The sequence below is a fragment of the Adiantum capillus-veneris genome, chromosome 12, assembly GCF_014529385.1.
Source record: "Adiantum capillus-veneris isolate H3 chromosome 12, ASM1452938v2, whole genome shotgun sequence".
Lineage (NCBI taxonomy): Eukaryota > Viridiplantae > Streptophyta > Polypodiopsida > Polypodiales > Pteridaceae > Adiantum > Adiantum capillus-veneris.
Window position 1 is genome coordinate 153,716,162 of NC_140942.1, and position 20,654 is coordinate 153,736,815.

General features: G+C 46.2%; 1 protein-coding gene across 1 annotated transcript in view; it reads left to right on the top strand.

Annotated features, from left to right (window-relative positions):
- Positions 1 to 1,445: 1,445 nt before the first annotated feature.
- Positions 1,446 to 20,654, top strand: part of LOC147446708 (putative 2-carboxy-D-arabinitol-1-phosphatase) — a 73,195-nt gene continuing 53,986 nt past the window's right edge. Inside the window, exon 1 of the mRNA XM_086525875.1 lies at positions 1,446 to 1,667. Within this exon, the coding sequence (XP_086382001.1) occupies positions 1,487 to 1,667 (181 nt within the window). The 5' untranslated portion in view covers positions 1,446 to 1,486. The remainder of the gene's footprint in view (positions 1,668 to 20,654) is intronic.

Sequence of the window (20,654 nt, forward strand, 5' to 3'; positions counted from 1 at the left end):
TTGCAAGATTACATTTACAAAAACAATTCTTTGAAATCCGCATAAGGTGGCCTAAAATAGGTAGCCAAACACTTGACCATTGGTGCATCCACATGCATTGGACAAGACATGTCTCTTCCTCTCTCCCAGAGCAAAAAACTTTTGTGTGCTTGAGATGGTTAGAGTACTGGTCTAACTTAGTGAACCTGCATGAGCCAAATCTTCGACCCCTAGAGTGTGGTTGGTAGGCTGCTAACTCATGCTCAAGGAATTAGTTTGTGATTGTATAAGGCTAGGTTTAAATAAGATGACGATATTGTAGTGTTTCTTTGAAAAGCATTGGCCAATGAAAAATTCATTAATTAGTTTGTGATTGAATTAGGCTAGGTTAAAACATGCTAGGTTTAAACAAGATGTCAACTTGAAAAGCATTGGCCATCGAAAAATTCATCAATTACAGAGCCCCACGTTTTTCTCTTGATATCCACCCTTAGAAGAATGCTTGGTTGCTACGAGTTCTCTCCGTCGTTCCAAGCATGTGGTGCATCAATTAGGTGCCCAAGGTGATGCCTACGTGTGGCTCTTGCTTGATGGTACATGGCCCTTGCTACTTGACCATGTTTCATGGCTAATATTTGGAAGGGATAAGCACCTCCCCCTATGGGCCCTCTGGTGCATTGAAAAGAAAGAAGAATGCTTGGCCCTCGTCGAAGGGAAAATTAATCAGAGTGTGCCAGCAAAGCTTCAATGTAGTTTCTTGGTAGAGAACAAAGATCGCCATTAATATCCGAAAGCGTACCTGCCACCTCCGTCAATTGGATACGGCAGATCAGAGCCACACCCTCCCTCATCATTATTTGACACCCCCTCTGTCAGGTGGGATCAATGGTCCCTATTAATTGGGGGTGGCATGATTGGTTTTGCACCGTTCGATGGCGGATTAATCCCCAAGTGATCAAAATTAAAGTGAACCCCAAGTAAATTTGATGTGAACATCGCCAAGTGATCCCCATGTGAGTCCCAACCAACATGTGATCACCTTGTGAACCCACCAGACCCGACCATCCCAAAGTGATCTCCAAGTGAGCACCATGTGATACCCACCCCGTCATTTTTGCTATATAATTCTATGTTCCCACCTCCACGGCGCGCGATAGCTTAATGGGAGAGTCACGGCCTTCGATGGAGTAGGTGGTGGGTTTGATTCGCGGGGTATCAACTGATCGAAATCTTGATAATAAACAGATGGTCCACATCATTCCAACATCGTGGACCGTTGATCCCACTCGACAAAGGGGGGTGTCAAAAAGTCAAGAGCCACACCCTCCCCTCTTCCACCGAATTGTGTGGTTTGAGTTGTTTTTGTCCGGGACCCCTAAATCAACGCGTCCACGGTCCTTGGCGTCCGTCCACTGTGATATTTCAAACTTTCTTCTTTCGCCACGTGGCAAGGGGGAGGGGGGGGGGGGGAGAGAGAGAGAGAGAGTGAGTGACTGAGCGAGCGAGCATGGCCATGAATCTCTCTCACTCGGCCTCCTCCAAGCTCGCCATTCCTCATTTCCTCATCCATGACGCAGCGTTGCCTTCATTATCCATACGTTGTCAGAAGCACCAACATAAGCAGCAGCGACGGGCCTTCGTAGCTCACGCTTCCTCAAATATTAGTAGACCCGTCGACTCTTCCTCAGGTTGGTCACACACACACACACACACACACACACACAGAGAGAGAGAGAGAGAGAGAGAGAGAGAGAGAGAGAGAGAGAGAGAGAGAGAGAGAGAGAGAGAGAGAGAGAGAGAGAGATCATATTAATGCTCGCGGAATGCCATCAGGCTATGACATCAATCAGAAGTTTGCTAATGGCCAAAGGGGCGTATGAGACAAAAGTTAAACGAGGAATTTTTCTTCCTGGCCCTTGTCATGGATGATAACTGTAAATATTGATCAAATTATTATGGATGGTGGCTGGCGGTGACAGTCGCTCACTTTGGTTTATAGATTTCTATGTCTATGGATGCCCTTCACAGCTTGTTTCTTTTGATACGTGACACCCTCTCCTGATAGCGAGAGAGAGAGAGAGAGAGAGAGAGAGAGAGAGAGAGAGAGAGATGCCTTAACGGGGCCATGCCTAGCGTGGAGTTGCCCTTGCGTGTTGTGCTGACCCCCTCACTGTAGGCTTCTCTTGAAACGATGGCACCTGCTTGTTGCTGCCTTGCTAGAATACTGCTGCACTGACTGTTGCTCAATGTGAGTCCACAGGGGCCTGTTTGCTCTATGCCTTGAGACATTAGTTCTTCTTGCAGCATTAGGATTTGCTTTGCCAGTTCTTCTTGCAGCATTTGCTTTGCCAGTTGTTAGAATGTCTCTCGAGACATGAAGCCTAGAGTCCAGCGGTGTAGTATTATTATGTCTGGAGAGGAGAGAGGCGTTAATCGAGAGATGCAGAGTAATGCATTGCTTTCCAAGCTCATAGTCGGAGGTTTGTTTTCTGGACAGAACCTTGAAAACAGTCTTTGTACCATGCCTTGTCTTGCGCCTAGTTTGCTTTGTGGATAGCGATGGCCCTTGGTGCATGTCACATATGGCACCTTTCATGCATTGCTTGTTGAGGATTTGATTGACTGTGTCTCGTGCATCGGTACTACAGCTAGTGTGCTGCTTGGAGGAGCTTGAGAGGCAACGCCTCGTCTGGAATGGATATGTCGAGGACCAGGAGGGTCTGTAGCTCGCAGAGAGGAAGCACATTGATTGCGGTTCGGCCTCATCCTTACATAGCTGGTCAGAGGCCTCTTTGCTAGATGCAGATTTCATTGGCATGGAGTATGGGATCTAATGAGGGACTGCTAAATATGCTAGAGATTGACAATGCTATTCCTGCTGGCATGCCGCGCTTAGAGGAGAGACCGGCATGCCTCTTATGAGAGATGGCTTTGTTTGGTCCTCCAGCGACCTGGTTGTCGCTTGTCAAGGGACCATTATTTTCTCAATTGCCGAGGCCGATTACCACCAGGTCATTCTATACGGGCGGCTTTTCGAGGTTTGGTTGCTCTTTAAGACCCGGATCTATGTTGGCAGCCTATTCGAGTAGTGGGTTCCCTTGGCAAGGGGTCCTGTTGATTCTATGATACCCTCAGAGGAGGCACCTCTTTGGCGGTTATGGATTTGCGAGGGAGTCCCTTGGCGTAGTTTATTTTTAATTTTGGTGAGTGAATGTGCCCCTTTGACTAGTCTGATGGGGAGTTTGCAACAAACTTGGGCACCCCAAGTCTAAAATTTGTCGCGACACGAGAGAGATCACTTAAAATACTTGAGAAATTTAAAATCACAGTTCAATTTGGTTGACACGGCCCGGCGTAGTTCCGTGCCCAGAGGGATTGGCCCCAAAGACTAGCGCCCCTTTCGGTATTTCTTTTATATTAATTTTTAAGCAAAGTACAACTCCCGTAGGGTCCTCTGCTCTTAGACTCTGCGTCCAGATGCTCTGAGAATTGAGGCTCTTAGGGCTCTTTTATTCTTACAAGGGATGCCAAAAGTAGAGCCCCATTATCAGTTAAACTCAAAAGCAAAAGTCCCAAAAGCTTTAGGCTCAAAAGCATTCAACTCCTAAAAGCATGTGGTCTAAAAACTGCCCCAAAAAGCAACCAGCACAAAATACGGAATTCCGTACAACTGCCAGTGCAAAAAGCGGGCCTGTCCGTACATTTCATGTCTCTTCCTTGGCATGACACAGTTTCCGAACGAGCACCAAAGAAGCAAGCTTTGCAGACCTTTATGAAATTCAAGTACCGTACAACCCACACCTCAGAGTGGGCCGGCGAAGAGTCCCTTCCAGGATTCCGGATGCTATTGGCGATCTCCCTCGACGCCATACAGTTCGGTACCAGTACCTCACTTTGAAAAGAAGGGAATGTCACGTGACACATCCAACCCTATGTGTCCGTGGACAAGCTACATCATGATCAGGGTTCAGTCAGTCCAATCAGTCTAGATTTAGAAGTGATCTGGCGTCTATTCGTAGACCGTGCATGCCCATTCACTTAGCATAGATGCATATCCTCTGGTTGCACACAACATGATCATCAGAATTCCCATCGAATCCATTAGAATCAGTTAGGGGAATTTTCTAGTGCATTTAACCTATTTTTCCTATTTTTGACATTTTTCACTTATTATTTTTAAGTGACTTCCCAACAAAAGTAGGTAGGGCAATTTTGCTAAGTTAATATATAAGCAAACCCAACTTAGCACTTTCTGGCAGAAGAGGCAGCAGGAGCACCGCTCAACAGGCACCTTCTCAGCAGGACCCCAAAGGCTTCTAGCGTTTTTGCTTCACAGCAGCTTGGCTAGCGTTTTTGGACAAGACACCACAGATCAGCAAACGTTTTGCATTTGCAGAGCCACGGCGACAAGACCACAGCAGATCAGCCTAGCGTTTTTGCATCTGCAGAAATCCCGGCGACAGAAACCCCATTTTCAGCCCTAGCGTTTTTGCATCTGCCAGCAACCTCAGCGTTTTGCAGATCTATCGCGACAGAATCAGCCCTAGGATCAGCGTTTTCAGTTTTCAGCAGTCAGACATCGCAGATCAAGTCCCGAACCTCGCAGATTTCACCTTTCCGCAACAGTTCCTCGTCGCACGGTCAGTTTACAGTTTCAGCCCGGAAAACGTAGATTTCAGCATCTGCGTTTTCAGCGCATCGTTGTCGCATTGTCGTCATCGGCATAGAGTCAGAATTCAGCAGATAGAAGATTAGCAGATCTCAGCCCATAGCGATTTTGGACAGCAGTAGAAAGATTGCAGATTTCAGCCCTTAGGTTGACTTCGTCGTCCCCGTCGTCGTCACCGACATAGTCCCAAGTTGCATCAGTCCATTGCATCGTCATTGTACCACTTTGTGCAATCATAAGTAGACCACTCTCGCCGACGAGAGTGGGGCCTTCGGAGGAGGGTTTTACAACGTCTCTGGTGTCGTATCTCTCTTCTCTATCTCTCAGTCTCATTCACTTACACGCACAGTGTCCATCCACTTTGTCTGTGATCATAGCACTTTCCATTAAAAACGGAAGGGTCTCCCTTCCCTAAGAACTAAAAGGAACCTTGAGCACAGTTTGGAGCACTCATCTTGAGCAAAGCGCAAACAATCATTCCGCTGTACCTGACAACAATGGCCTAGATGCAATGGACTTGCCGATGATGTCGACGACAATGATGACCACGACGAGGACGGGCTGAAAACTGAAAACGCTAGGGCTGAAATGCTGAAATCTGGAAAATGCTGACTTTCTATTGAATACTAACACTGTGTCAGTGAGGACGGCGATGACGACGACTCGAGGACGATGCGCTGAAAATGCAGATGCTGAAATCTGAAAACAGCGGGCTGAAACTGAAAACGCTGGCTGTGGGCTGATCTTGTTGGCTGAAAACGGTAGGGCTCTTTGTCGGTCTTGCTGAGAAGGTGCACTGCAAGTTGCTGGAACTTCTTCTGCCGCTTTTTCTACTGGGAATGAGCGCCCCCTCCTCCGCTTATATACTCAATAAAGGCCGGGTCGACCAGTCATCCCTACAGCCCCACGACCTCATAAAATTTGGCATAATAAATAAATAAATAAGTAAAATGCCTGCAACTGAACTGTCCTAAAATGCCATGGAAATTTGGGTGACTGCCTTGGATAATGCAAGTGGTGGGCGGTACTGGGCATGCAATCAGAGGATATGCAACTACTCTTAAGTGCCTGGACATGCACGGCCTGCACGCAGGCTCACAAAGGTGCCAGAACACTTCCTAGGCTAACTTGAACCCTAGACCTGAGATAGCTTGTCCACATGCACATAGGGTTATATGTGCACGTGACATCCCCTCTTTTTTAAAGTGAGGTACTGGTACTGAGGTGCATGGCTTCCTTGTAGTCTTCCAACAAGTGTGGATAATCTATGAAAAATTCTTCATCGACTCACATTGCCTCGTGGGTTCCTCGATCCTTGAACTTCAAAAAGTACTGTCGCACTTGCTTCTTTGAGCCATGGCGAAACAGATTCAACAAGAAATGCTCCGGCTCCATGACTTCGGCTTCATCGATGATCTCTGGTTCTTCTTCGGAAATATCCTGTAGAGGTGTATCATGAAACACTTTCAACCAAGAAACATGGAAAACGTTGTGCATTGACCATGAGTTAGGCAATTATAATTTCATCAAAACCTCATTGATCTTTTTAATGACAGGAAATGGACCATACATTCTGAAAGACAACTTAGGACACTTCTTTCCGACTTGCTTAAGATGTTGCTTCATGATTCTCAAATAGACCCAATCCCCTTCCTTCATAGTAACATCCTGACGATGCTTGTTAGCCTGTCGTGAGTAAGATTGTTGAGCCTTGCTTAGCCGAAGCTTTACACTCTCAGAAATCTCATCCAACGACTGACTTTTAGCATTGGCATCAGGTATTTGACTGACCGAGCGATTCAAAAGTGAATGGAAAGGACGGCCAAAAGCTGCTTCATACGGAGTTCTACCAATGGTAGAGGAATAAGAGTCATTCAAAATGGCTTGGACCAATGGGAGATAGAGCTGCCAATGAGACTGTTGATCATGTACATGACTTCAAAACATCAAAAGCCAAAATGATTGTAAATTCTTGTTTAACCATCTGATTGTGAATGAAAAGCGAATGAAAAATTTAACTTTGTGCCAAAATTTTTAAAGAGAGCTCGCCAAAAATGTGACGTGAACTTAACGTCCCTATTTGAAACGATTGACTTTGGCAAACCACAGAGGGGGTACCAATGCTCAATGAACAACCGTGCTACATCTTATGCAGTGATTATGGCCTTACAAGGAATCAACATGCAAAATTTGTTGAAACAGTCAACAATTGTCAAACATTGAGTGTTCCTTGAATGCAAACTAGGTGGAAGGTTAGTCACAGAATCCATAGAAATGTTTGAAAGGCCCATCGGAAATAGGCAGCGGTGGCAAGAGGCCTTGCTGCTTACCCCGAGGAGCTTTAACTTTTTGACAAATGGTGAACTGTGTGACATAACGAACACATCTTTTCGCATTTTAGGCCAATAAAAGAATCTTTCTGTTTTTTCCAAAGTGGTGTTCATTCCCCTTTGCCCTCCCGTGAGAGTCATGAGCATTGTGCAATATGGCTGTCCTGAGAGAGGGCAACACACATAGACGGTCACAAAATACAACAAACCTTCACGAATGACATAGTTGCTGGGCCCTTGGGGAGCAAGAACCTGCAACCATTGCTTCTCAAACTCGGAATCCGTATATTGGTTCTTCATGCTGTCAAAAGTGACACCTTGATTAGAAACTGTGGATCGTGACTTCAGAGCCAGGATCTCTCCTTTGCGACTTAACGCATCTGCAAAAGTGTTAGCTTTACCAAGCACATACTCAATCAAACCACGAAATTGCTCAAAAAATTGTAACCACCGTGCTTGGTGATCACTCCAACGTGCACTAGGCATAGACTGGAGCCACTTGAGGGATTGATGATCTGTGCGAACTATGAACCCTCTACCATACAAAAAATGCTTTCAATGCTTGAGAGAGTGAATAACAGACAAAACTTCTTTGTCATAAACTGAATAATTCTTTTTGGCACTATTTAACTTTCGACTGAGAAATGCAACTGGACAGCTCTGTTGCTGAAGCACAGCACCTATGGCGACATTGCTCGCATTTGTCCATACCTCAAAGGGGTCGTCCCAAGAGGCAAGGATGAGACACGGCGCTTCTGTCACCGCAACCTTGAGAGCTGCAAAAGCCTCAACGGCTGCTTCGAGCAAAACCACACGATGTCGGCGAGTTGTCACCCCTTTGAAAACATCTGTCATAGATGCGGCAATGCGTGCAAAATTCTCTATGTGTGAACTATATACTTGATATAAACCAAGAAAAGAACGCACATCATATGTAGCTTTGGGCAAATCCTAATTACGAACCTGTTCCACCTTTGCGGGATCAAGCTTGACATTATCTGCAGAAATAATATAACCCAGATGAGTAACTTCAGTGAGAAAGAACTTAATTTTCTTAGCTGCACTGTACAACTGACACTTATTCAAACGGGCTAAAACCTTTTCTACATCCTTTTCATGTTGTTCCCACGATGCAGAGAAAATGAGAAGATCATCAAGAAAGATAAACACACATACCAATCATATCGCCAAAACGGTTTTCCATGAGACGGTTGAATGTACCCACGGCACCTGTCAATCCAAAAGGCATAACCACATTCTCCCATTGCCCTCACTCAATGCGAAAGGCGGTCTTGTAGATATCGCCTTTGAATACCCTTACCTGATGATATCCACTTTTGAGATCGACCTTACCGAAAACCTTTGCCTCATTGAGCCTATCGAGGATATACTCAATTCGAGGCATTGGAAACTTGTTCTCGACCGTCATCTTGTTCAAAGCCCTGTAATCAACACACAAACGAGACGAACCATCCTGCTTGCGGACAAATAAAATAGGAGTAGCAAAAAGACTTACACTAGGACGTATGAAACCTCTGGCCACCAACTCCGTGAGTTGCCGCTCTAACTCTTCTTCTTGAGTCTTGTTCAAACGGTAGGGAGCTTTACTGACTGGCTGTGCCCCCTCCGTAAGTTTGATGCGATGGTCCTCCGGCCGCTCGGGGGGGAGACGGGGAGGAAGATCATCCTGCAAAAAGAGGTGCTTGTACTTGGTAAACAAAGCTGAATATCTGTCTAGAGCCTTGAGGCTTTGAGTAACTGGAGAGGCATAGATGAATGTCGCTTGTGCTCCTCTTCATAATTCACGCTTCGCCTGTACATTAGAAATGAGAGGTAAAGAATGCAGACCCTCCTCCCCACGAATGATCATGGGAGAGTCACTTTTGGCATTTAAAGTGAGCGTATTGTCTGTCCAATGAGTGAGAGGGTTATTGTCACGTGACACATCTAACCCTATGTGTACGTGGATAAGCTACTTCATGATATGGGTTCAGTTAATTCAGTCAATCTAGAATAGAAAGTGATCTGGCACTTTTGTGAGTCTGTTCGCAGACCGTGCATGTCCAGACACTTAGATTAGATGCATATCCTTTGGTTGCACATAGCATGATCATCAGATTCCCATCTGAACCCATCAGGAGCATTTTACAGTGCATAGACCTATTTTCCCTATTTTAGCCAATTTTCACTTATTATCTTTAAGTGTCTTTTGTTGGGAACTGGGTAGGGCAAATTCACTAAGGAAATATATAAGCCAACCTAGCACTAGCACTTTCTGGCAAAAGAGGCAACTGGAACCAAGGGTTCAGCAGGCACCTTCTCAGCAAGACCACCCCCGGTAGCAAAACCCAGCGTTTTCTGCCACAAGAAATTAGCGTTTTTCAGCAATGCAAATCAGCCAGCGTTTTGCAATTGCAAATCTCCTGGCGACAACAGACCAAGCAGAAGCCATAGCGTTTTTGTAGCAGATTTCAACAGCAAGACCATATAAGCCCTAGCGTTTTTGGAGCTGCAGACACCCTAGCGTTTTGCAGTTTCTCCGCGACGGAATCAGCAATAGCACCAATGTTTTTGATTTTCAGCAGTCAGACATCGCAGTACAAGTCTTGAACCTCGTAGATCTCACCTTCCCGCAACAGATCCTCGCACGATTAGATCCCGCAAAGTTTGCAGATTCAGCCCGGAAAACGCAGATTTCAGCATCTGCGTTTTCAGCGCGTGGTCGTCGCATCGTCGCCATCGACATCGTCACCGACATAGAGTCAGAATTGAGCAGATAAAGATTTGCAGATTTCAGCCATTAGCGTTTTCAGATTTCAGCCCGTCTCATCATTGTCGACATCGTCGGCAAGTCCGAGCATTGTAGAGATTTGTGCAATCAATAGTAGACCACTCTCGCCATAGAGAGTGGGGCCTTCGAAGGAGGGTTTGACAACATTCTGGTGTCGTATTCTTCTCTCTCTATCTCTCAGTCTCATGCACCTTCATTCACAGTGTTCACTTTGTTTGTGTCCATTGCACTCTCTCACTAAAGGAACGGAAGGCTCTCCCTTCCGTAAGTAAAAGGAACCTTGTCAACATTCACTTCCGCTGCACCTTACAGTTATGCTCACAAAACCATCTAATGCCCAAAATCATATTACATCTTGAGAGAGGAGACACAACAAATTTTCTACGGAAGGAAGCTTGCTGAACAGTGAATAAAACATCAAGGCACTCTTGCGTAATGAGAGAGTATATATCTGGAGCGAAGCACAACACCTCGAGAAGAGTTGTTTGGCTAACCTCCAAGTGGGCTCTCTCTACAAGAGAGTCACCAATCAAATCATGCATAATGCCTGAATCAAACAATATGACAAAACGACTCTTCACATGACCATAACATTTAAACAGAGACTCATCAATGTGTGTGTCAGAAACATGTGGAGAATCAGATTGGTTCACTAGAGTGCTTGTGGTAGCAGGGTGTGCTTTGGGTTCTTTAGGTGGTGCTGTCTTAGGACATGCCTTCTTTATATGACCCTTGACGTGACATTGATAACATCGACCTTCCTTTGCATAAATGATTTGTTCTTTTGGCGTTATGTATCCTCCTATAATTCCTTGTGCAACTTTTTCATTTGGGGTTAGCTTAGGTTTAGCAAGTGTTTTAGCTTTACCCTTAGATTCATTTTGAGAGTTCTTTTCCGAAGGATTAGAGAAAGATGGGCTAGAAGAGATACCATTCTTACCATTCTTACCGTTCTTACCGTTCGGTGGGTTCCGAGGAGTTTGAGAGGTATTGTGAGAAGACTTGTTCTCCTTAGGCTTTCCTGTGTTGTGCTTCATCTCCTGTGCAAGAGCAATCGCTACCACCTTGTTGAGATCTATGGGGTCGAGAACTTCTACATCAAACTTGATATACTCGTCCAACTTGAAAAGAAATGCCTCTTTGCGCTCATTATCCGATTTGTGTAGTTGGGTGGTGAGCTGCAAAACAGGGTTAGAGAAAGACATAAATGATAACTGGCATACCATTTTGCTTGAGATTGCGCCAATATTCTTTCAACCGCGCTAAGTACTGAGGTGGCATAAACCGCGCCTTGAGCTTGTCTTGGAATTCGGCCCAATTGAAAGAAAGGGGCACGCCTTCCTCGGCTTCCTCTAGGTGCGCGGCCAATTGTGCCTCTTGCCATACGTGATACCAATTAATGGCATCACCGGCAAAATATACGGCTGCCATCAAAACTTTGCTATTTCTTGTTTTCTTAGTTTTCGCAAAGTAAGCATGAAATTGGTGCAACCAAGAATGAATACCATTAGCATCCATTTTACCGTCATACTTACTGAACGTCACCTTCTTAGTGACTAGATTGTTGGACACCGCATCTCTACTTGTGCTACCTGAGGAACTGCCCACATCCTTGATTGGCTTGGATTTCGAGGTAGGACCAACTCTTGCATGCGTTGGTCTCTCTGCGTCTCACGCTCTAATTCCAAAGCCGCTCTCCTTTCTTCGGCCGCTATGCGTTGAGCTTCGCGCGCTTGCTCGCGCTGAAGCTCCATAGCTGCCCTTCTTTTTTCGCTGTTGCGATCCATGTCCATCATCGACTTGACCAAAGCTGTTGTAGCATCATGTTCATCATCGACTTGACCAAAGCTTCCATAGAATTTGGTGCAATCTGTGGCGTAGATGGGGATGGGGGAGGATCGAGGAACAAACCTCCTGGTGTAGAAACTTCTTCTTCACCAACTCACTTTCATGATTCATCACCTTCACGCAAAATATCTATTCCGCTTTGAATGATGACCATATACTTAGATTTTGGGTACTTAAGTTCTTGAGGAACTTGGGTTCTTGAGGTTCTTGAGGTTCTTGAGGCTCTTCAGTTCTTTAGCTTGCAATCGGTGTTTGAGAAGGCTTTTCTCTTACCCAAGCTTGACTCTTTCTTGCAGGCGCTCACCTTGGCGGCCTTGCGCTCACACCAAAGTTGCTTTTTCCCACCTCATGTCGATTGGCCGGCTGCTAAGTGCATGGTCTGCTCTCAATGAGTGAAAAGAGGAACAAGGGGAGGATGGACAAGCCCTTCTTGCTTCGGTTACCTGTCACTCTTCAAAAACACAATTAGGAATCGACACACCCAAGTGGACTTGGGTTACGTGCGGCGGCAACAAGCAAAATTTTTCCTGTGATTATTTCTTTGAGTGATACATAACACTACCAAAAAAGCTCTAATACCAATGTAAGGTGCAGCGGAAGTGAACGTTGATATTGCTCAAGATAAGTGCTCCTGCCACATGCACATCTAACCCTATGTGTACGTGGACAAGCTACTTCATGACATGGGTTCAATTCAGTTAGATTAGGAAGTGTTCCGGTACTTTTGTGAGTGTGTTCGCAGACCTTGCATGTCCAGACACTTAGAGTAGATGCATATCCTCTGGTTGCACATAGCATGACCATCAGATTACAGTCAGAACAAATCAGGAGTATGTTTACAGTACATAGACCTATTTTCCCTATTTTAGCCAACTTTCAATTATTATTTTTGAGTGACTTTTGTTGGGAACTAGGTAGGGCAATTTTAGCAAGAAAGTATATAAAGAAACCTAGAGCTAGCATTCTTTGGCAGAAGTGGCCCCCCCCCCCCCCCCCCCCCCCCCCCCCCCCCCCGCGGAACTCCTAGCGTTTTGAGCCACAAGAACAACCAGCGTTTTCAGCCTTGCAGAGCCTCCAACAGTTTTGCATTGCAGATTCACCTAGCGACAGCAGGACATAGCAGGACCTAGCGTTTTTGCAACAAGGACCCAAATCAGCCCTAGCGTTAGCAGAACAACCCAGATCAGCCCTAGCGTTTTTGGTTTGCAGATCAGTCTTGGCAATTTGCAGATTCATCGCGACAAGATCACCAATAGCATCAGCGTTTTCAGTTTTCAGCATCAAGACTCCGCAGTAGAACTCCCGAACCTCGCAGATCTCACCTTCGCGCATCAGATCCTCGCCGCACGGTCAAATATAGCGTAGTTTGCAGTTTCAGCCCGGAAAACGCAGATTTCAGCATCCGCATTTTCAGCGCCATCGACATCGTCGCCGACATAGTCAGAATTCAGCAGATAAAGATTTGCAGATTCAGCCATTAGCGTTTTCAGATTTCAACCCGTCTTGTCATCGTCTTCATCGTCGTCGACATCGTCGGCAAGTCCAAATCATTGTAGAGATTTGTGCAATCAAAAGTAGACCACTCGCCATAGAGAGTGGGGCCTTCGGACGAGGGTTTTGACAACATTCTGGTGTTGTATTCTTCTCTCTCTATCTCTCAGTCTGAGCACCTTCATTCACAGTGTTCATCACTTTGTTTGTGTCCATTGCACTCTCTCATTAAAGGAACAGAAGGCTCTCCCTTCCATAAGTAAAAGGAACCCTTGAGCACAGTTTAGAGCATTCATGTTGAGCAAAGTTCAACATTCACTTCCGCCACACTTTACATTGGTATCAGAGCTTTGGCAGTGATCTGTATCACTCAAGGAAAGAACCACATAATATTTTTTGCTTGTTGCGGTCGCACGTAACCCAAGTCCACGTGGACGTGTCGATTCCTAATCGTGTTTTTGAAGAGTGACAAGAAACCCAAGAAAGAAGGTCTTGTCCAGCCTCCCCTTGTGCCTCTTTTCACTCATTGAGAGTGGACCGTGTACTTAGCGGCCGGCCAATCGACGTGAGGTGCTAAAAAGCAACCTTGGTGTGAGCGCAAGGCCGCCAAGGGGTGCGCCTGCGGGAAAGAGAAGAGCTCGGGTGAAGAGAAAATCTTCTCTAACACAGATTGCAAGCTAAAGAAGAACCTCAAGACCTTCAAGAACCTCAAGAACCTCAAGACCCTCAAGAACTCAAGAACCCCAAGAACCCAAGACCCACAAGAACTCAAGTTCCTCGTGAACTTAAGAACCCAAGACTCCAGTGGATGGTCATCACCCGAAGCGGAATGGATACTTTGCATGGAGGTGGTGAGCATGGGAGTGGCGAAGAAGAATTTTCACCACCAGGAGGTTTTTCTGACCTTCCCTCTTCCCCATCTACGCCAAGGATTGCACTAACTCCTATGGAGACTTTCGACAAGATGATGATAGACAGGAAGTTAGAATGTGAAGCAAGGAAGTTAGAATGCGAAGAAAGAAAGGCGGCTATTACGCGTGAGCGTGAGCAAGCGCGCTTGGCGGCCGGAGAAAGAATGACAGTCATAGATCGTGAATACGAAAAAAGAAAAGCAGAATGGTCGCGAACACCAAGAAAGAAAAGCAAAACGGGATCGCGAGTGCGAAGAAAGCCGGTTAGCCTTTGAGCGTGAGCGTGAGCAAGCACGCTTGGCGGCCGAACAGAGAGCTCAACACATGCAAGAGTTGTTCCGACTCTTTTCTCATGTGCATGCACAGATAGCAAAGGATCAGGAGAAGGAGACTCTCTCAGTTTCGTCTTCTCCAAACCACGACACACATGATTTGCTTGATAATGATAAGCATGATGATTTGCATGATCAAGATGTGATTATTCACGAGTATGATGATTTGCATGATCAAGATGCGATTTCTCACAAGCATGATGATTTGTAGGAAGATGATGTGATTGTTCACAAAGATGATAGTTTAGTTGACACCTTTTTCAGCGAAGCTAACCTCATTGCAGATTCGGTCAATCATGAAGAACCGATCTTGGCTTTTGAGTCGAGGTCCAAAGAACCTCCACAGGAAGATTCGATCGATCACAAAGAACCGATCTTGGCTCCCGAGTCGAGGTCCAAAGAACCCCCACAGGAAGTATTATGTGTTCGAATGATTAGTCAGCACGCATTGTTCGAGTGTTTCATTTGTGATGCTTTCCTGTATTTTAGTCACCGTCCTTATGTGATCTCTTTTCATAGGCATGACATATGGTACACTGAACACGATTCACTCATGAATGAGCACGGATGTATGCGGATTACTCATGGAAAGATGAAATGTTTGCACCCAAGGAATTCACATTTCATGTATCTTCCTTGGCATGACACAGTATCTGAAAGAGCACAAGAAGGATTGAGCATCAAGCATCGGCATTTCCATTGTGATTTGCCACAGTTGATTGATTTAGATCAGAAAGTCAAGATTCGACCCCATTGTTTGCGTGTGTTTGATGAACGCTTTGGCACTCCGTCTATATGTTCATCTCCATTGCATGCACAGTCTTTTGGAAAGACTATTATTTTTACAGTCTGTACATGGAATGGGTATGTTTATGTCTTTGCGTTGGAAGTGGTTTCAGGAATTTTCATCCTGGAGATTCTTGAAGAACGTAGACGCATGACTATAGACGACGTTGAAGCATTGAAGGAGCCACATATGACTTTGTTTCGCTTTCGGCACGGCCCAAAGAAGCAAGCGTTGTAGACCTTTATGAAGTTCAAGTATCGCACGACCCATGCATCAGAGTGAGCAGGCGAAGAGTCCTTTCCAGGATTCCAGACGCTGTTGGCAATCTCCCTCGATGCCATACAGTTTGGTACCAGTACCTCACTTTGAAAAGGAGGGATGTCATGTGCACATCTAACCCATATGTACGTGGACAAGCTACTTCATGACATGGGTTCAGTTCAGTTAGATTAGGAAGTGTTCTGACACTTTTGTAGTCTGTTCGCAGACCGTGCATGTCCAGACACTTAAGAGTAGATGCATATCCTCTGGTTGCACACAGCATGACCATCAGATTACAGTCAGAACCCATCAGGAGCATTGTTATAGTGCATAGACCTATTTTCCCTATTTTAGCCAATTCTCACTTTTTATTTTTAAGTGACTTTTGTTGGGAACTAGGTAGGGCAATTTTAGCAAGCAAGTATATAAAGAAACCTAGCGCTAGCATTCTCTGGCAAAAGAGGCAGCAAGAACCTTGTGTTCATCAGGCACCTTCTCAGCAAGACCCCCCCCCCTCCCCCCCCGGAACTCCTAGCGTTTTCAGGCACAAGAACAACCAGCGTTTTCAGCCTTGCAGAGCCTCCAACGTTTTTGCATTGCAGATCCACCTGGCAACAGCAAGACACAGCAGGACCTAGCGTTTTTGCAACAAGGACCCAAATCAGTCCTAGCGTTAGCAGAACAGCCCAGATCAGCCCTAGTGCTTTTGGTTTGTAGATCAGCCTCGGCAATTTGCAGATTCATCGCGACAAGATCACCAATAGCATCAGCGTTTTTAGTTTTCAGCATCAAGACTCCGCAGTAGAACTCCCGAACCTCGTAGATCTCACCTTCCTGCAACAGATCCTCGCCGCACGGTAAGATCCAGCGTAGTTTGTAGTTTCAGCCCGGAAAACGTAGATTTCAGCATCTGTGTTTTCAGCGCATCGTGGTCGCATCGTCGCCATCGACATCGTCACCGACATAGAGTCAGAATTCAGCAGATAAAGATTTGCAGATTTCAACCATTAGCGTTTTCAGATTTTAGCCCGTCTCGTCGTCGTCCTCATCGTCGGCAAGTCTAAAGCATTGTGGAGATTTGTGCAATCAGAAGTAGACTGCTCTCGCCATAGAGAGTGGGGCATTCGGAGGAGGGTTTTGACAACATTCTGGTGTTGTATTCTTCTCTCTCTATCTCTCAGTCTCAGCACCTTCATTTACAGTGTTCATCACTTTGTTTGTGTCCATTGCACTCTCTCATTAAAGGAATGGAAGGCTCTCCCTTCCATAAGTAAAAGGAACCCTTGAGCACAGTCCGGAGCACTCATCTTGAGCAAAGTTCAACATTCACTTCCGTTGCACCTTAGAGCTCCGAACTGTAAAGTTCAACATTCACTTCCGCTGCACCTTAGAGCTCGGAACTTTGCTCAAGGGTTCCTTTTTCTTATGGAAGGGAGAGCCTTTCGTTCCTTTAAAGAGAGTGCAAAGATCACAAACAAGGTGAATGCTACTGTGAATGAAAGTGCTGAGAATGAGAGAAAGAGAGAAGAATACGACACGAGACGGTTTTCAAACCCTCCTCCATGGGCCCCCCTCTCTATGGCGAGAGAGGTCTATGCTATAGATTGCACAAATCTGGTACAATGGTCTAGATGCAATGGACTTGCCGACGATGTCGACGACAATGATGACGAGGATGAGGACGGGTTGACAATTGAAAACGCTAGGGCTGAAATGCTGAAATCTGGAAAACTCTGACTTTTTGCTGAATAGTAACACTGTGTCGGCGAGGATGGTGATGACGACGACTCGAGGACGATGCGCTAAAAACGCAGATACTGAAATCTGAAAACAGCGGGCTGAAATTGAAAACACTGGCTGATCCGACGGTACGGCGAGGATTTGCTGCGGGTAGGAGAGATCTGCGAAGCTAAGGATTGGATCTCCAATGGCTAATGGCTGAAAACTGAAAACGCTACCTGACTGCGCTAAATCCGATGATGGAAATCACAAAATGCTAGGCCTGATCTGCAACAGAAAACACTGGGCTGATCTTGTTGGCTGAAGATGCTAGGGCTCTCTGCCGGTCTTGCTGAGAAGGTGCATTGCATGTTGCTAGAACTTCTTCTGCTGCCTCTTCTGCTGGGAATGAGCGTCTAGATCTCCCTAGCTCGGTCGCTCGATCGATCAACATGCCTCTTGTGTGAGAAGAATGTGAGCTTTGTAGTGGTAGCTGAACCTCTGGCTGCCCAGTGTCCACTCTAAAGAAGTCTGTGATCCGTCTTTGAGACTGGCTAGCCTCTCCTCTTATCAAGCTCTCTGTGTGTCTACGCAAGTCGAGCAAAAACAGACCCAGACTTTTTGGTCCTCATACCTCATGATTCTAGAGAGTGGTCCAAAGCCCTCTCTGAACAGGCAGTGAAAGCGGCCTCGTATCTCATAGTAAAATGGCAGTGGCATGTGTAGTGCAACTCTATCTCAGGCTCCATGTGACATAGGGGACATGTCCTGGCCTCTGCTGGTACTCCACTGTATCTACCAGTCTCGATCCGAAGTTGGTATGAAGATGTGCGTATATGGCTAATAGCACATCGTATGCCATGAGATAAGTGGGTTTCCATGTATCTGGGCCTTGTCACAAAACCATACTCAGTAAGCTGGATAAGATGCTCTCTATAGAAATCCATCTTCGTGCCCAACTCGTGAGCCGGGTGTATCCAAGTCCTAGTATCTAGCTGAATTAGGTCTAGGCAGATGAGCGTGGTGATCTCGGACTGTGTAAGAGTCAGAGGGCGAATCCAATGAGTATTGGAAGGGGGCCAATCTGTCCATGTTGAACCCATGTACCTGAAACCGTGATGTCATCTCCCCATACCAGCATGCTATGTCTCCCTGCAGAGCTAGCTGTTGAGAGGACTCAAGTGCTAGGCGGGCATATCTGTCTCTGGGGAGGTCCCACAAACGGTGTAAAAAGGAGACTGTCTGGTAAGCGTCTCAACCACTAGTGGGGGGGGGGGGGGGGGGGGGGGGGGGGGGGCAGCTAGCTATGCTTGAATAATGTCATGTGGTACTGAAGCCTTGGCTCTAATAAGCCGCGAGATCATAGAGACTAGAGGCTTCTCCATGTCTCCCCATCCATCAGTGCGACCCGACCTCCCATGATGGTCCAATGAAGGCCCCCATATCAGAACTCCATAGAGCAATGCTGAAGCCACCAGAGTGTCAAAAAACCAGAGCTTCGTCCGAGGCTCCTGAAACTGAATCTTTGAACACATCCTCTCCAGTCCACCCAATGCTACATGTGCTCTAGTCAGTCTAGTGTTTGCTGCTCTCAATGAAAATGCTGGTCCACTAGAGACCACCCCAAGGTAGGTGTAAGCATCTGTATACTCCACTGTCTCATGGCCGTATATGAATGTGGGTGCTGATCTTCTGGTCCATTGTGGGGTGGTGTTAAACACCATAACCTTGGTTTTACCAAGGTTGACAGACAGACCACTGTCGTGAGCAAACCTATGCAAAGCATCCAAGTGACGTTGCATCCCCTCCTTAGAGTCAGAGATCAACACAATATCATCAGCATATAACAATAGTGGAATCCATGTCCCTGCCAACTGTACACCTCTATCACCCTCTCTCTCAATATAGTCAGAAACCTCATCCACATACATACCAAATAGAGTAGGAGGGAGCGGGCAGCCTTGCCTCACCCCGATAGTGGAGTGAACTAATGTAGATAACCCCTGTGGAGTGTGTACATGTCCCACTACTGACCTGCGTAATGCATAATACCCCAAATCAGCTTTGTGGGTACTCCCATCTCCTATAGTCTGCGCATCAATCTAGCTCTGGGCATTGTGCCAAATGCTTTGCGGAAGTCCAAAAAGCTACAATAGACCCGTCTCCCATGTGATCTGTCCTCCTCAATAATGGCTGAGTGTCATAATGTGGTCAAGAGTATAAAAACCTCTCCTGAACCCTGCCTGCCCTTTTGCGCACCCTCCTTCTCTACCCATGTACTCAGCTGCCGCTCAAGAATGGATGCATATAACTGTGCCAATGTGTGTCTAATCATGATAGTGCGATAATTCCCAAGCTCCATAGGGTCTCCTGACTTGAAGATAGGTATAGTAGTAGATAAACTCCAAGTATCAGGTAAACCCTCATACATGGCATGGTTGAACATCACTGCTAGAAGCTCAACGAGTAGATCCTTGGCATGTATAAAATGCCCAGCCACTAAGCCATCATGATCATATGCTCTCCTAGTCCTCATCCTATCAATGGCCTTCTCCACCATCTCAACGGTGAAAAAAGCGTGTGTGTGGGCATGGCTCGGGGGGGTCGGGAAGAGGTGGCTGTGCCATGCCTCACGTGAGTCGTGACTCAAGAATAGTTGAGATAGATCCTGCTCTAGTCGAGCCAAAAATACCCTCTTCTTCCGCCGCACTAGGCGTCGGAAGGCAATCTATGACTGTCTATGAGTGAAGTCCCCCAAAAGCACCTCCCTTTGAAGTGTGGCTCTCGTCTCACGACACTCCTCATCATACCAACCGTTTTGGGGCATGCTCCCAGAACATCGTCTCTGCTCAGGCTAGGCGTGTGGGTATGCCTCTGCTGCTACATCATGCAATGTTTGTGTTATAGTGGTAAGCTCCTCCAGAGGTCGCCCTGGCTCCTCAATGCATAGGCATCTATAGATCCCATTTATGTAGACAGAGGCCGTCTCCCCCGTAAAGGTGTAGCGAGTAGGGGCTGCTATCCGTGGTATGTGTGCTACACTAAATCGGAAAGAGATGGTCATCGACACAAGGGCATGATCTACTACCACACCAACATGTCTAGGTCCAACTGTGAGGTCCTGGATACTAGAGATAAAGCTCGGCTGTGCCATGACATAATCCACTGTGCTGGCTCCATGTGTGTGTGGAAAGCATGTAAACCTCCCGCAACAGGAAATCTCTGTAGACCATTCAAAATGGCCAATCCATGTGTAGTCCCCATGTCTATCCAGTGCCGTCCATACTCAGTATGCTCCACATCTTGTGATATTCTAGATAGGCCCATCTTTGCAACATCCAGCTCCCTCAGCATCTCCTCTGAAGTATCATAAAATACTGTCTAGTGATGGGCAGTCCTAGCATTGAAGTCCCCCAGAATGATAATGTCACCATCCCTAGAGAACTCCCATATGTTATCATCCAAAATAGAAAAGGGGGACTGTCCTCTAGGTGGTGCATATACTAACGTACTCGAAGGAAAGTAGAAAATAGCAA